Source organism: Notamacropus eugenii, chromosome 2, assembly GCF_028372415.1.
Source record: "Notamacropus eugenii isolate mMacEug1 chromosome 2, mMacEug1.pri_v2, whole genome shotgun sequence".
NCBI classification, from domain to species: Eukaryota; Metazoa; Chordata; class Mammalia; order Diprotodontia; family Macropodidae; genus Notamacropus; species Notamacropus eugenii.
In genome coordinates, this window is record NC_092873.1 from 203,672,686 (window position 1) to 203,686,742 (window position 14,057).

Here is a 14,057-nt window from a genome sequence, read left to right on the forward strand (position 1 = left end):
GCTTTTACACATAACTGGGTAAAATTAAATGATAAATAAATATCAAAAATATATATATAAATTTAATCCTAAAAAAAAAAGAAATGATTCTCACATTAGTAACCAGTCTTTTCATGTCCATTAATAAATATAATCATTTCTACCAAAAAATAAAGAAATGCTAGTGATGATGATGATGATTAAATCTTGTTAAAAAAATCAAGTCATTGATAAGAAACTAAACATCATGGGGTCAAAGGCTGTATTTTACTGATTTTTGTCCACTGAGGGCAAGAAATGAAGAAGAGGAAAATTAGTTTCTGAAGTAACTATCAATGATAGTAGTACCTATGATTCTGGATCACAGTTTGTATGCTGATAAATTACTGACCAGAGATGTAACAGATCTAATAGAGTTGGGAATATAATTGTTACGTGTCTTTGACATTTAAGGGGGGAAGAAGACTGTTTATTTTTATCTCCTAAGCAAGATAACAGAGAGAACATCCACAAATAAGAATGAATAATAGCAGCTCTGATGTCCAGAAATTCACAAGAAACACAATTCAAGAAAGGAGCCAGTATAACAAATGGCTTCATGTATCTGTATACAAATCCCTAAAATTTAGGCAACAAACAAGAAGTAGAGATCTCAATGCAATGGGAAAATCTGATGTCAGTGGGGTCAGAAAAAACCCATAACAACCATGAATTTCAACAGGTAAACTCCTTATTCAAAAGAAACAGGAAATGTAAAGTGTGTGTGTGTGTGTGTGTGTGTGTGTGTGTGTGTGTGTGTGTGTTATGAGGGAGGGTGATAAGGAAGGCAGAGAGGGGTAGCATAATATATTAAGAATGTATATTCATTTGAAGAAATCTAGAAACCAAATAGGGGGAAGCATGACAGAGAGTATTTAGACGAAGGTCAAAGGGAGAAATAGAAATGAATTTATTATTGGAGTATACTTCAGATTACTTGGACAAAAAGAGGAAATAGATGAGTTTGACAAACAGATCAAAAGTCTGACACACAGGTATGATGTAACAGTTAGGGGGGACTTCACTATCCCAGAAATCTGCTGGAGCTTTCTCACTGTCAAAAAAAGAGTGGTTAATATCTTTTTTTCTTACCTTAGTGATAATATATCATCTTTCAAAAAGTAGAGGAACTAATAAGGAGAAATTCTGCTCCGGATCTGATAGTAGAAAGGAACTGGTAGCTGGGATGGATAGGAATCTAGGGGAAACAGGCCAATCCATCCTAGGGAATTTGGTCATAGTATAACAAGAATGCAATATTTGGGAAAAGCAGATTTCAAACAGTTTAGAGGAAGGATAGGTGAAGTTCCATAGACTAAAATGGTTTGGGGAAAAATCAGTACAGGAAGGAAGAAAAGAAGGATTGCTCAAAGATGAAATTCTGAAGGACCAAAAGAAGACAATTTCAACACAGAAGAGAAAACAGGATTTGTCTGAAAAGAATGAAGTATATAAACTAGGAACACAATAAACAACTTAGATTTATAAATTTTAAAAAATGGAGGCAAAGCCAGTTAACAGAGAATAATGATAGAGGTATGGCACAGTCCTGTCATGGTGTTAAGCATCCTAAAATTTATAGTGACCTACAATTGGATAGAAAAGCTAAGGACAAAAAAAATGGAAGTAGGAGTTAAGCAACACTGAGAGGAAAAAAGGAAACCAAAGAAGAGACAGAATCTTTGGTTGTTGTAGATGGCAATATTATAACAGATTACAAAGAGAAGGCAAAACTATTCAAGTCTTAGTTTTCTTCTGTTTCTCTGCAAAAAAAGTGATATTTACACTAAATCATAGAATAAAAATAACTAACAGGGAGATGTGAGCTGTTTTTTTCAAATTTCTTTTTAGCTAAGTACAAAAGAAGGAAAAATGGAATTCTGAATGAGATCAGGTTTGATAATCATTGTTTTAAAAAATCAGAAGACCTTATAAAATAGGGGCTTACTACAAAGGGTTTGTAAAATACTGTAGCTTTTCTGAGGGGAGGGTATGTTTCCTTTTTGTGTTTATATCCACAGTGCTTGGTCTGATGTTTACACCAAAAAAGGTACACAGTTAAATGTTTGTTGAATTAAAAAACTGAATTTGCAGAAAGCTTTCTTGAAGAATGATACCTGGGCATCGCTGACTTTCACAAAAGTACATTTAAGAGGGGTTTTATAAGGAGCTCTGACTTTCAACTCTAGATACAAACAGCTTAGAAACTTGTGGAGTGAATAGGCAGAGCGGCCTATATTTAAGGGTTCCAATATTTTTGTGAGAAAAGAAATTCTTTCTAGTCTGAGAGATGGGAGAATTCCACCTATGAAGTGTTAAGAAAAGGTTGAACTTATAAATTCCATTAAATAATGAAGCTTATACCATTAAATAATATTCCTAGTCATAAGCCCAAGTATCAGTCACTATTAGCTGTTACTATGTTGTGAAAAATTAAATAGAAAGTTGAGCTGATTAAATGACAAAAGGATGGAAATCCTGAAATATACTCAAAAAGAGCCTGTACTACACTTATAAGAGCAATCAAAGCTCCAACAAACCCTCCATTTTACAAAACATCAGCAACATGAACAAGCAGGTAGAGTATGATACACAGGTTAGCACAGAAAAAAAATACATGTAAACAAGGTCCTACTATACTAATGTTACTTCTGAACAAGATCAGCATATCCTCAGAATTTATTTTAAAGCAGTGATCACTTTTTAAAAAGTTAATATTCAATCTGTTTCTCTCAGTCTGATCTCCATTTCTTCACCCCATCAGCATCTACTGGTAATAGCAGCTGGAGCTCAAGAAATTTCTTGACATTTTGCTGATTGGTTGGAAATTAATCTGATTTTTTTTTTGTAATTATAAACTGATTTTGCAATAATATGTAGGCTTTGGTTAGAACATTTTAATTAATGTCTTTAAGCTTTCAAAGTATGATTTTCTAAAGTTTTAAAATTTATTTTAAACAAATAAAAAGAAAAAAAGAAAAAAAAACATTGCCATGTACACAGAGGAACATCAGAAGATTCAATATAAAGCAATAAATTTCTATTTCAAAAAAACCTATGTAATGAATACTACACATTATTTTCAAAGCTGTCAATCTTTGCTTTATCTTGTATTTTTTCTTCTGTCCTCTGCTGTGCACTTTTTACATTATTTTTCCCCCTTCCTTCCTTCCCATCCCTCAAGAAGGCTACAATTAAGTGTGGATATATTTACATACACATACATAGATAGACATAAACATACATATATACTCAAACACATAAACGTAAGATAGTATTATGCCTTTTTCTACTTGTCATCTGTTCCTTCCTTTCTAAGTCCAAGTTGCTCCATATTTTTCTAAATCTACCAGTTCGTCATTTCCTAACCATAACAATACTCTGACCCAATCACTTTCTATCTAGAAGACTGTCAATGAGAGTTTTTCTCCCCAATTTTCTGCATTCCCTCTATTCTTGGCTACACAGGTTTTATTTACATAGGAAAATTTTAATTTCAAATAATCAGAAATATCCATTTTACACTTTAACACTGCTCTCAATATGGTTTAAGATAATATGGTTTAAGATCTGATCCTACTAAATCTAGTTCCTTCACATCATTTTTCCTCTGGTTTCCTTGAAGTTCCTCACCCTCTTTTCCAAATGATCCCTGTTATTATTATCTTTTGACTCAGTAAGATTTTTTTTTAGTAATTTAATTGGGATGGCATTACATAGTTAGGCAAAATAGTCATTTAAAAATTATATTAGCTTTACCTACCCATGCACAATAAATACTACTTCAGTTATTTAGATCTAACTTTGTATAAAGGGTGTTTTGTGTTTATATCTGTATAGTTCCTGTGTCTGTTTTGGCAGGTATACTCTCATTTTTTTATATTTTCTAGTTATTTTATATGGTCTAAAACTATTGATTAGCATGGCTGACACATAGTGTAGTTTCCCTCTTTTGACTGTATCTGGTTTTAGCTGTAACTCTGCCTGAGATCATGATTACTATCCCTGCTTTTTTAAACAATAAATTCTATAATTGACCCTTATTTTATATTTCTGTGTATCTCTCATTTTCATGGCATTTTCTGAGAGTAATATATTGTTGAATCCAAATTTTTAATCTACTACTAGTTTCCATTTTATAGGCAAATTCATCTCATTCACATTCTAAACTATAATTACTTGTATATTTTGCTCCTTATTTTCCTGACTATTCTTCTCACCCTATTCTTATCCCTCCCCAATCTACCTTACTTCTACCTGTAGAGCCCTCCTATTCCTTAACCTACCCCGCTCTCAGAATCCCTCCCTTAACCTCTCTCTCTACTCTATCCCTTGCTCTCTAATTTCTTTCTGAATTTAGAAAAATTTTATACCCTTCTAAATAGTCAGGTTGTTCCATCTTTATCCCATTCCCATTACTCTACAAACCTTTCTATATCCTCCAATCCTATTTCGTATCCCACCTTTATCTCCCCCCCTGTCCCTATTCCCTTATCTTAACCTCCTATTTCTTTCTTAATTCAGAAGACCTTTATGCCCTTCTAGATATATATGTATTATTTCCTCTTTAATCCATTCTAGATAAGAGTAGGGTTCCAAAACTACCTGTCTCCCCCTTCTAATTTCTCTGTATCAGTTCTTCCTCTCACACCTCATTTGTATGAGATAATTACTCTGTTTACCTTTTCCTACATCATTTTGCTTTCTAAAATCACTTCATACTCAGCTCTACTCCATTTCTTTATGAATTACCCAATTACTAATGACAATCTTAGGTATAATGGTCTATATTTTCATGTATAAAAGTAAACAATTTGGCCTTATTGAGTCCCTTGTAATTAGTCTTTGATGTTTACCTTATATTTCTCTTGAATCTTGTATGTCAAATTTTCTATTAAGTTCTGGCCTTTTTTTGCAACAAAATCCTGAAAGTCTGTCAATGCAATGAATAGCCTTTTTTTTCATTCAGAGTTATACCTAACTTTACTGGGCTCTTTTGCTCTCTCATACATAGTGTTCTAAGACCAGTGGTCGTTTAGTGTAGCCACTCCTATGTCTTGTGTAATTATAATTGTGGTTCTACCATATTTGAATTGTTGGGTTTTTTTTTCTTGTTCCTTGTAATATTTTCTCCTTAAGCTAGGGTTATGGGAATTTGACTATGATATTCCTGTAGGTTTTCCTCATGGGATATTTTTCAGGTGGACTTTTTTCTATTTCTACTTTCCCTTCATGCGCTAACATTTCAGGAAAATTTTCTTTAATTATTTTTTGTATTATTGTATCAAGATGCTTTTTTATGTCAGCTTTCAGGTAGTCTGATTATTCTTGTTTTCTCTTCTTGATCTGTTCTACAGATCAGTTGTTTTCCTTATGTTTCACATTCTTTTGTATTTTTTCATTACTCATGTTTTATTATTTCTTGGTCTCTTACAACTTTTCTGGCTTCCTCTTGCCAAATTCTCATTTTCTAGGAGTTGTTTTCTTCCTTAAGATTCTGGATCTCCTGTTCTAGTTGACTGATCTTGTTTTCACAATCTTCTTGTTTTTCTTGGATAGTTCTTACTTTAAAAAAACATCATCAATCTCTCATTTCATTTTTGAAGTCTTTTTCTGAGTTCTTCTATGAATTCTTTTGGGGCAGGTGACCATTTGACATTATTCTTTGGGGTAGAAAAGGCTTTTTCTTGCTTCTGTGCCTTCTTCTAATGCTGAACCCCTGTCTTCTGTATTCCCATAGCAACTTTCTATGGCTGGATTCTTTCTCCTTTCCCTGTTCATTTAAAAAACACAGGAGCTTGTTATTATAATCATCTTTAATCCTGGGGTATAGGGGATGATACCTTTGACCTCAGGTATTTCTTGATGCTATTTTTGAGTTTCTTCCTGGGCCTAACCTCTCCACTCCTTTTCCCCTCCAAGCCACAACTAGGGCCCACTGTCATACTATGCTAGAAATGTTTTTGCTCCCTGTGAACCTTTCAGTGACTATGACCTTCAGTTCTCCCCTCTGGCCTGGATCCAAAATCAAGAACTCAGCTTTCTGATAAGTGCCCACAGTCAGATGTCCCAGTGCTTTTGCATTTACCAGACATGTGCTGGTTCCTTCTCTCCCAGGATCATGTCTCGGCAGCACAGCTGGGCCTGGCTTCCCTTGTCAGCAGAGGCTCCTTCAATCTTCTCATACTCAGATGCCTGACTCCTCACACTATTCAAGAGATGAAAATTCCTGTGGCTAAGGCTGAGGCTACCTCCCAACCCAGTATGCCATCTGCCATTTCAGTGAAGCTAGCCTGTAGATGTTTATACTTCACTCAGGTGTCCTGGGATCTTTCTTTGGATCTTCTCTGATTGTCTCAGGAGGGGCACTGTTCTGCCCCAAGTCTTGTTTACTTTTGTGGCTCTGCATCCATCCTGAGGTGCAATTTTATCTTGTTTGTGGATGAAATCTGGAGAGCTTGCTATTTTTTGACCTACTTTGCCATCTTCCCAGAATGTTCTCCTTTTTTTTGGCGAGAGGATAATTTTTTTGCAGCTTGGCAAAGACCACTATTTTTCTTTCTCTTTTAAATAATGGATAGGGGGGCACTCCAATCATTAGTATTTTGATCTTTGTTTTTTTGTTTATCAGTTGCAGGTCATAAGGGCCCTTTTCTAATATCTTTTAGTCTAGTATCTATCTAATGAACTCATCTGCCGCAACATAAGTTAAAAGTGGTTTTGTGAGTGATATTTTCATGGTATTAGAATTTAAGTAGATTACACTTAATTTACAATATTTGGAGAGAAGTTGATAGTACATAAGTCAAGACAGACACTTAATGTACTTATATAGAGCTGACATTACTGACTTGCTATAGTAGTAGGAAGTGATAAGGTGAATGAATGAAGCAGGCTATATGGCAGAGTACCCATATAACTCTAAAATCCATCTTTCACTTTTAAATAGAATAAAATGGGAAAAGAATGCGCAATATAAGCAATTTCACTTTAGAATCAAGGTGCTGTTTTTTGCATATCTTTAGCTTCTTGAAGTGTACTATAGCAGTAACTCTCAAACCAGCAGATACACAAATAACTTGCATTATAAGGATTACAGAGTGCTTTTCTTTGCAATGAAGATGCTAATTGATGATAATGATAACAACTTTCATTTGTATAGGACTTCAGAGCTCAGAAAATACATTATAAGGAAAACTTCCATGGCAATAAGAATTATGTGGTAATAATAACCAAATATAAATATGTATAATTTAAATAAAGGGATGACCACAGAAGTTTATTTTGCAGTATTTCAGTGATATGCAATTTTATCTACATAGGCTTTCCCTTTTACTAATGTAAATTTTGGAATGTAATTAGAAATGAGAGAACAGAGATTTTTAATGTGGAAAAATAACTGCCCTTAGGGTGACATCCATTTGATTGGTGACATATAACTAGAGAACAGGAGAGAGACCAGGACAAGGTATATAAAATTAAGAGTCATTTGTATAGAAATGATCATGGATTTGATGGAGCTGATGAAATCACTAAATGAAACAGTATAGATGACTCATGACAGACACAAAGGACATACAGTTACATGGATAAAAAAGCATATAGATGTACATACAAAAGAGTGTGGGATTATATGTCAGGATGACTGATGAAAACAGTAAGTGTAATGATCACTTAGAGAAAGGAAGAGCATAGTATATGCTGGACTAGTGAGGTAGGAAGTAGAATTTGCATAGTTTTAGAAGATAGGGGTTGGGGAGCATTCCTGGTCACAGGAACTGCAAAATAATCACATGCAAGTAACATATGTAAACAGAGAGTACTGACAGGATTGAGGAGATCACCAAATTACAGACACAGAGCTAGAAATGACTTTTGGGTCACAGTCCAACTTTCTACCATTTGGTGGAATCTCTGCAATATCTCTAGCAGGGAGTACACCATCAAATGATTACGAATCCCAGGGCTGTTGAGCTTAGTAGCTAATAAGCAAATCCATTCTATTTTTAATGTCTCTAATTGTTAGAAAGTTCTATCAAAATATGTCTCTGTAACTTCCATCAATTAATTCTAATTGTGTCTTCTGGGTTTATGCAGAATAAGTTTAATTCCTTTTCTAAAATTCAGTCCTTTAACTATCTTAAGAACTATAATGTTTTCCTTATTAAATGTTTTCTTATTTGGGCTAAATATACAAAATTACTTCAATTATTCTTCAGACAACAGGGTTTAACTCCACTTAGCAGGTGGTAGTTAGCTTCTGGATGGAATTTAAGTGGGGAGTCTTCTAAATAAGTTTTGTTGTTCAGTCATGTCACATCCAACTCTTTGCGACCCCATTTGGGGCTTTCTTAACAAAGATACTGGAGTGGTTTCCCACCATTCTGTTCTCCAGTTCATCTTCACAAATGAAGAAACTGAGAAAAACAGGGTTGAGTGACTTGCCCAGGATTGAGGTCACATTTGAACTCAGGAAGATGAGTCTTCCTGACTCCAGATCCTGTCTTCCATTCACTGCATCACTTAGTTGCCCTTATTCTTAATAAATCATTCTTAAAAAATAAAACTTGATATGCCAGGTGTACTGAAATATCTTCCTTGTTCCTGACTTACTTCTTTAATGCATGCAGTGATAATATACACAGTTTCTTGGCAGACACACATGCTTTTGTTTCATGAGTTTGTAGACCTTGGGAAGATAAAAACACTCCTGGGGAGAAGCAATAACTCGAGGGCATATGCGAAAGGACAGATGAATAGCATATGAAAGAGTCCAAACTGTCTGGTTAAAGGCTGAACAACTCTGGCCTCGTACTTCAGTGGAGTCTCAACCAGGACAATACTGATTCATAGGAATGGTGTCTACTTGAGGAAGAAACAAAGAGGGGAACGCAGGAAGGAAAGAAGGGGTTCTTAACTCTCTGAGTTTAAGAACTAATGTCTTCTGCGTGCTTAACTATGTAAATAAAACCTGTTCTATTTAATGCCTTGTGAGCCAAAGTTCATGCAGGAGAAGCAGATGTTTATCCCTAAGGCAGGAGCAGATAAGTAACCTCTAGGTGCAAACTCCGTTGGGGAAAAAGAACCAGAGCCAAGTTCTCAGGTTTTATCTGTGTTAGGGCAAACAAACTTCCCCAAGTGTCCAGGTTCTACATTCAAGTAAGGAACCTCTGACATAAACATTAGAAATGCTTTACATTTTATAAAACGCATTCCTCACAACATCCTTGCAAAAGTTTATCATATTACTTCAAAATTAAAGACTGAAAAGATTGGATTCAAGGATGAATTTTAAAAAATGATACTACAGAAAACTGAACTTTCATTAATTGGCATGAGAATCTGAAAATTGGATATGTGTAACTGGGTGTTCAGATTTTCTGGTGGGAGGGAAGGGAAGAGATGTTTGAAATCTGATCTGAAAATTTTAGTCCAAAAGAGATAGTATTTTATACTTGCCTTGAGAAAGACAGACTATGATATAAGATTGAGTTTTGTAATTCAAAGGAAGGACAATAAACCAGAGTGGCTAGGGCTCTTTTTGCATTTGGTTTAGTTGAAAGAAGGAGGGAGTTGGAGGTGGAATGAAAAAGGAGACAAAGAGTTCAGGCAATATTGGAAGGAAAGAGAGAGAGAGAGAGAGAGAGAGAGAGAGAGAGAGAGTTAAAACCTGAAGAGGGGGATATATGTGGAAGAGGTGGTACCTGGGATGATTACTGAGGGAAGACAAGAATTCTGGAAAAAAAATAAGGAGTCAGTGCATGTCAAGCATGGGAGATGATTTATGAAAATGCATAAGTTTAGGTAACAATCAATTGTCTGGGTAGGCTAAAATGTAAATAAATGATAAAAATATTAATAGTATTTGCCCATAAATTTACATTCAATAGGTCCAAAAAGAGTTTTTAATTATTTTGCCAAATATTTCCCAATTACATATAAAAATGTTTTTAACTTTTGTTTTTTAAAATTTTGATTTCTGAATTCCCTCCCTCTTTCCTGCGCTTTCCCAACCCTAGAGAAGGCAAGCAATATATATATATATCAGACTTGTGAAATCATGAAAAACGTAATTCCATATTAGCCACATTGCAAAAGAAGACACAAACAAACAAAAGAAGAAAAACAAAGAAATTTTAAAAGTATGCTTCCATCTTTCAGAATTGATCAGTTCCCTCTCAGGAGGAGGACAGTTTTTGTCATTATGTGTCCTTTGGGAATTCTTTTGGATCACTGTCTTGATCAGAGTAGCTAAGTTTTTCCACAAGTGTTCACCATTACAATGTTGATTTTACTGTGTACAATGTTCTTCTGGTTTTGTTCACTTCATTTTGCCTCAGTTCAAATAACTCTTTGCAGATTTTTACAACACCATCTGGCTCAGTGTTTCTTACAGCACAATATAATATTCTATCACAATCATATACCATAACTTGTTTAGCCAATCACCAATTGATGGGCATACCCTCAAGTTCCAATTCTTTGCCATCACAAAATGAGCTGCTATAAATATTTTTGTATAAATAGGTCCTTTTTTCCTTTTGTTGATGTCTGGGATACAGACCAACTAGTATTGTCACAGTTTTATAGCTCTTTGGGCATAGTTCCAAATTGTTCTCCGGAATAGTGGAACTAGTTCACAACTCCATCAACAATGCATTAGTGAGCCAATTTTTCTATATTCCCTCTAAATATATGAAAAACAAGGCTCTTATCAGAGAAACTTGTTGTAAATTTCCCTCTCCTCTCACATGAAGTATTCCTCTGTGCCCTTAAACTGCAATTCAGAAGTGCATATAGGCAAAGGAATTGCCAGACAATGTCTGGTCCCAAATCCACTCTGCTAGGTCCCTTTACTATCTCTGACTTGAGAGTTCCCAAAACTGCTGCTGCTTCTGTCACTGCCACCCAGTTCCATCACTGGTGTTGCATCTCTGTGATCTCTTGGCTAATCTTTACCCCCATGTCACCTATCTCCTCTTCTGACCTCCTAAGTTTCCTTAGACTGGAAGAATATCTCACCCTGACCTTTTGTTGGTTCTGCCACTACAGAATTTGATGTGAGCTTTTATTTTAAAGTTGTTTAGAGAAGAATGTTGTAAGAGTTTGGCTGAGTGTTTCCTGCATTCCGCCATACTGGCTCTACTCCCAGTCAAGAGGTTTCTAATGAATCACTGATTCCCAAATTAGTCAAAATGAGGAAATGTTTGGCAAATTTAATATGCATCAACAGACTCCTTTAGGTCTCATATACACCTTCTAGGACAATTTTACCTTGTCATCTGTGCAGAGACTTCAAGGGTTCCCTGAACTTGGGTGTGGAAAAAATATCTGCACTAATCTTTGGTTTCCTTTGAAATCATAGCTATTTTATTTGATGAATTTAAAAACATTTTGAGAAGGGATCCATTGGACTTAAGAGACTGCCAAAGGAATCTATGACACAAGAATGATTAAGAACCTCTGCTTTAGGACGATGGAAAATCTCCTTATTATTTACAGCAAATCTGTATAAGGCCATATGTGTAGCAAGTCACTAACTATAATGGTATATGTTCCTCTTGGGTTGGTAAAAGGGTCTTTTGTACTCTTTTAGTGGCTGTGGTTCATTTCTTATGATTATGGGAAGCATGGACCATTATTTCTTCCCCAGAAGGTTCAGATATACTATCTACGAACATTTTCTAACTCCTGTTACACAGTTCTAGTTTTGTAGCTTCTTTTTTTCTTTCTCTGTATCATGGGTGTTGTTCATGGCACTCTTTCTTTACTACCTCTTTTTTTCACTTCAAAACATAAAACAACCCTTTTCTTTGAAAAAGATATATCACTAACACTATTCATATTTGTCAAACGTCATTAAATTGGTTTAGGACTCACAGATGGAACGAGAAAAGGGAGACAGGGCAGGAACAGGGACAGGGGAAAATATTTTCTTAGTGTAACAGGGAAAGAAGTAAAACAGAGAAGGGGGAAGAATAAGAGGATTAAGGTAAAGAAGATGTGCATCTGCATATGAGGAAGAGAATGTTTACAGTAGAATGAACTGAGTTGTAAAACAAAGTGAATACAAAGAGCAGTCTGATGCCCCTTCCCACAAAAAGAAGAAAGGTGGAGACAGAAAAATTCCCTATTTTTTAATGCTGGACATAAGGTGGAATTATTGGTTTAGAGCTTTCTGAAAAGGAAGAGTGGCATGGAATAATCTCAGGGAAGGGGGAGTGGATTATAGTCAAGGCAATTAGTTATTATAACCACAGGATATTTTTAATTAAAGAAATTATTAAGTTTTTTGAATATAACATTTAAAAAATTAATTCAAGTATATTCCATTTGACAAATGTCTTCTGCTATTTAGAGGCTCACAGAATCATAGGGGTTTTGTGTAAGAAGGGGACTTACAGGATCATTAAGTATAATCCTTCCCTGATGATCCTTTTTCTTTTAATCAATGAGAAAAGTGAAATATATTAAAGTGACTAGCTCAAGATCCCACCACTTAGTAATGACAGAGCTATTCTTTTACCTTATCTTCTGATTCCATGTTCAGTGACCTTATCACATGAAATAGGTTACCCAAATAAAACTCTTCAAAACTAAATTATATGTTATTATATTTCTTGTCATGGGTTTAATTATTGACATTTCTAAGAGAAATTCATTTTTGCAATTAATTATGCAAGATGAAAAAGTATAAAAATATTTTAATGAAAAATTTTTTCATACTGAATTTTAGTGTTGTATACAAGCTTTCAAACTTAGTATCTTTCAAATGATTTCCTTTTGAATAGTTGGACTGCCACATAGTTTAAAACCATTATTTATCAAACAGAAAGTAACTAAAAGATATCTGTTGTTAATTAAAGAAAAAGTCAATGTGAAATTACAGGGAAAATCTTTTTAAACAGCAATAAAACAACAAAATGGGGTAGGGGTTAATCTACTCATATGCATTCTCTCCTCATAAATTCATGTACACACATATATATGTATACACGTGCATATGTGTGTATATAGGCATGTGCAATACATGTGCAGATACATATATGCATAAATGCATATAGATGATTTGGTATAAAAACACTCCACTTAAAAACAATACAATATTTAATTTATGTGGTGGCCATGAAATTAAAAAGTAGACTTACCTTAAGAAAAATCTGTAAATCCTGAGACTGAGTATGCTTTAGAATGTCTTGCTGCAAATGTTTTAATATACATATACATATGTATATCTGGTAGTCAGGACCAAGAAAGACACAAGTGGTGATGTAGTGACAGATTTCAATCCAATCCAAATAATTCCAGAAACACTGAGTTATCCATTGCTGACAAATCTAAAAACAAACCAATTAATTTGTTAGAAATCTTCCAAAAGTTTGTTTGACCTTTTAAGAAATAAATTTTATTGATATCTTTTGTTTTCATATCACCTATGTTTGCAACTGTATCGCTCTCCCCAACTTTGCCCAAAGCGCCATCCTGAATGATAAAGATTAAATTGGAATAAGAAAAAAAGTTAACAATCTAAATACCAAAAAGTCTGACATTAAATATCTGACATTAAATTCAGCATTCCATAGTCCTGCACCTTTAAAAAGTGAGAGTTTTTTTTAGTCCTGCAAAACATTTTCATAATAGTTAGGTGAAAGAAAACATAGACAAAAAAAAAAATTCTCAGGAAAAACAGTAAAAAAAAGTATACTTCAATCTGCATTCAAATACCATCAGTTCTTTGGGGATGGATAGCATTTTTCATTGTAAGTCCTTTAGAGTTGTCTTAGATTGTCGTATTGATAACAATAGCTAAGTCATTCATTCACAGGGATCAATACTGCTGTTGGTTTGTACAAAGTACATTTCACTTTGCATCAGCTCATATAAATCTTTCTACGTTTCTCAGAGCATCCTATTCATCATTTTCTATAGAACAATAGTATTCCTTCATAATCACATACCACAATTTGTTCAGCCATTCCTCAACTGATGGGCAACCCCTAAATTTCAAATTCTTTGCCCCCAGAAAGGAGCTACTATAA

General features: G+C 34.5%; 1 protein-coding gene across 7 annotated transcripts in view; it reads right to left on the reverse strand.

Annotated features, from left to right (window-relative positions):
* TBC1D32 (TBC1 domain family member 32) overlaps positions 1 to 14,057 on the reverse strand; it is a 230,718-nt gene that overhangs the window by 22,849 nt on the left and 193,812 nt on the right. For 5 of the 7 annotated variants that reach the window (XR_011974491.1, XM_072643167.1, XM_072643169.1 and 2 more), the window contains one exon: positions 13,167 to 13,355. Coding sequence is in view for 4 of the 7 variants with exons in the window: in XM_072643167.1 (XP_072499268.1) it covers positions 13,167 to 13,355 (189 nt within the window). In the remaining 3 variants the exon portion in view is untranslated. Of the gene's footprint in view, positions 1 to 13,166; positions 13,356 to 14,057 lie in introns of those variants that run through there. The other 2 variants (XM_072643170.1, XM_072643171.1) reach the window with 2 other exon arrangements.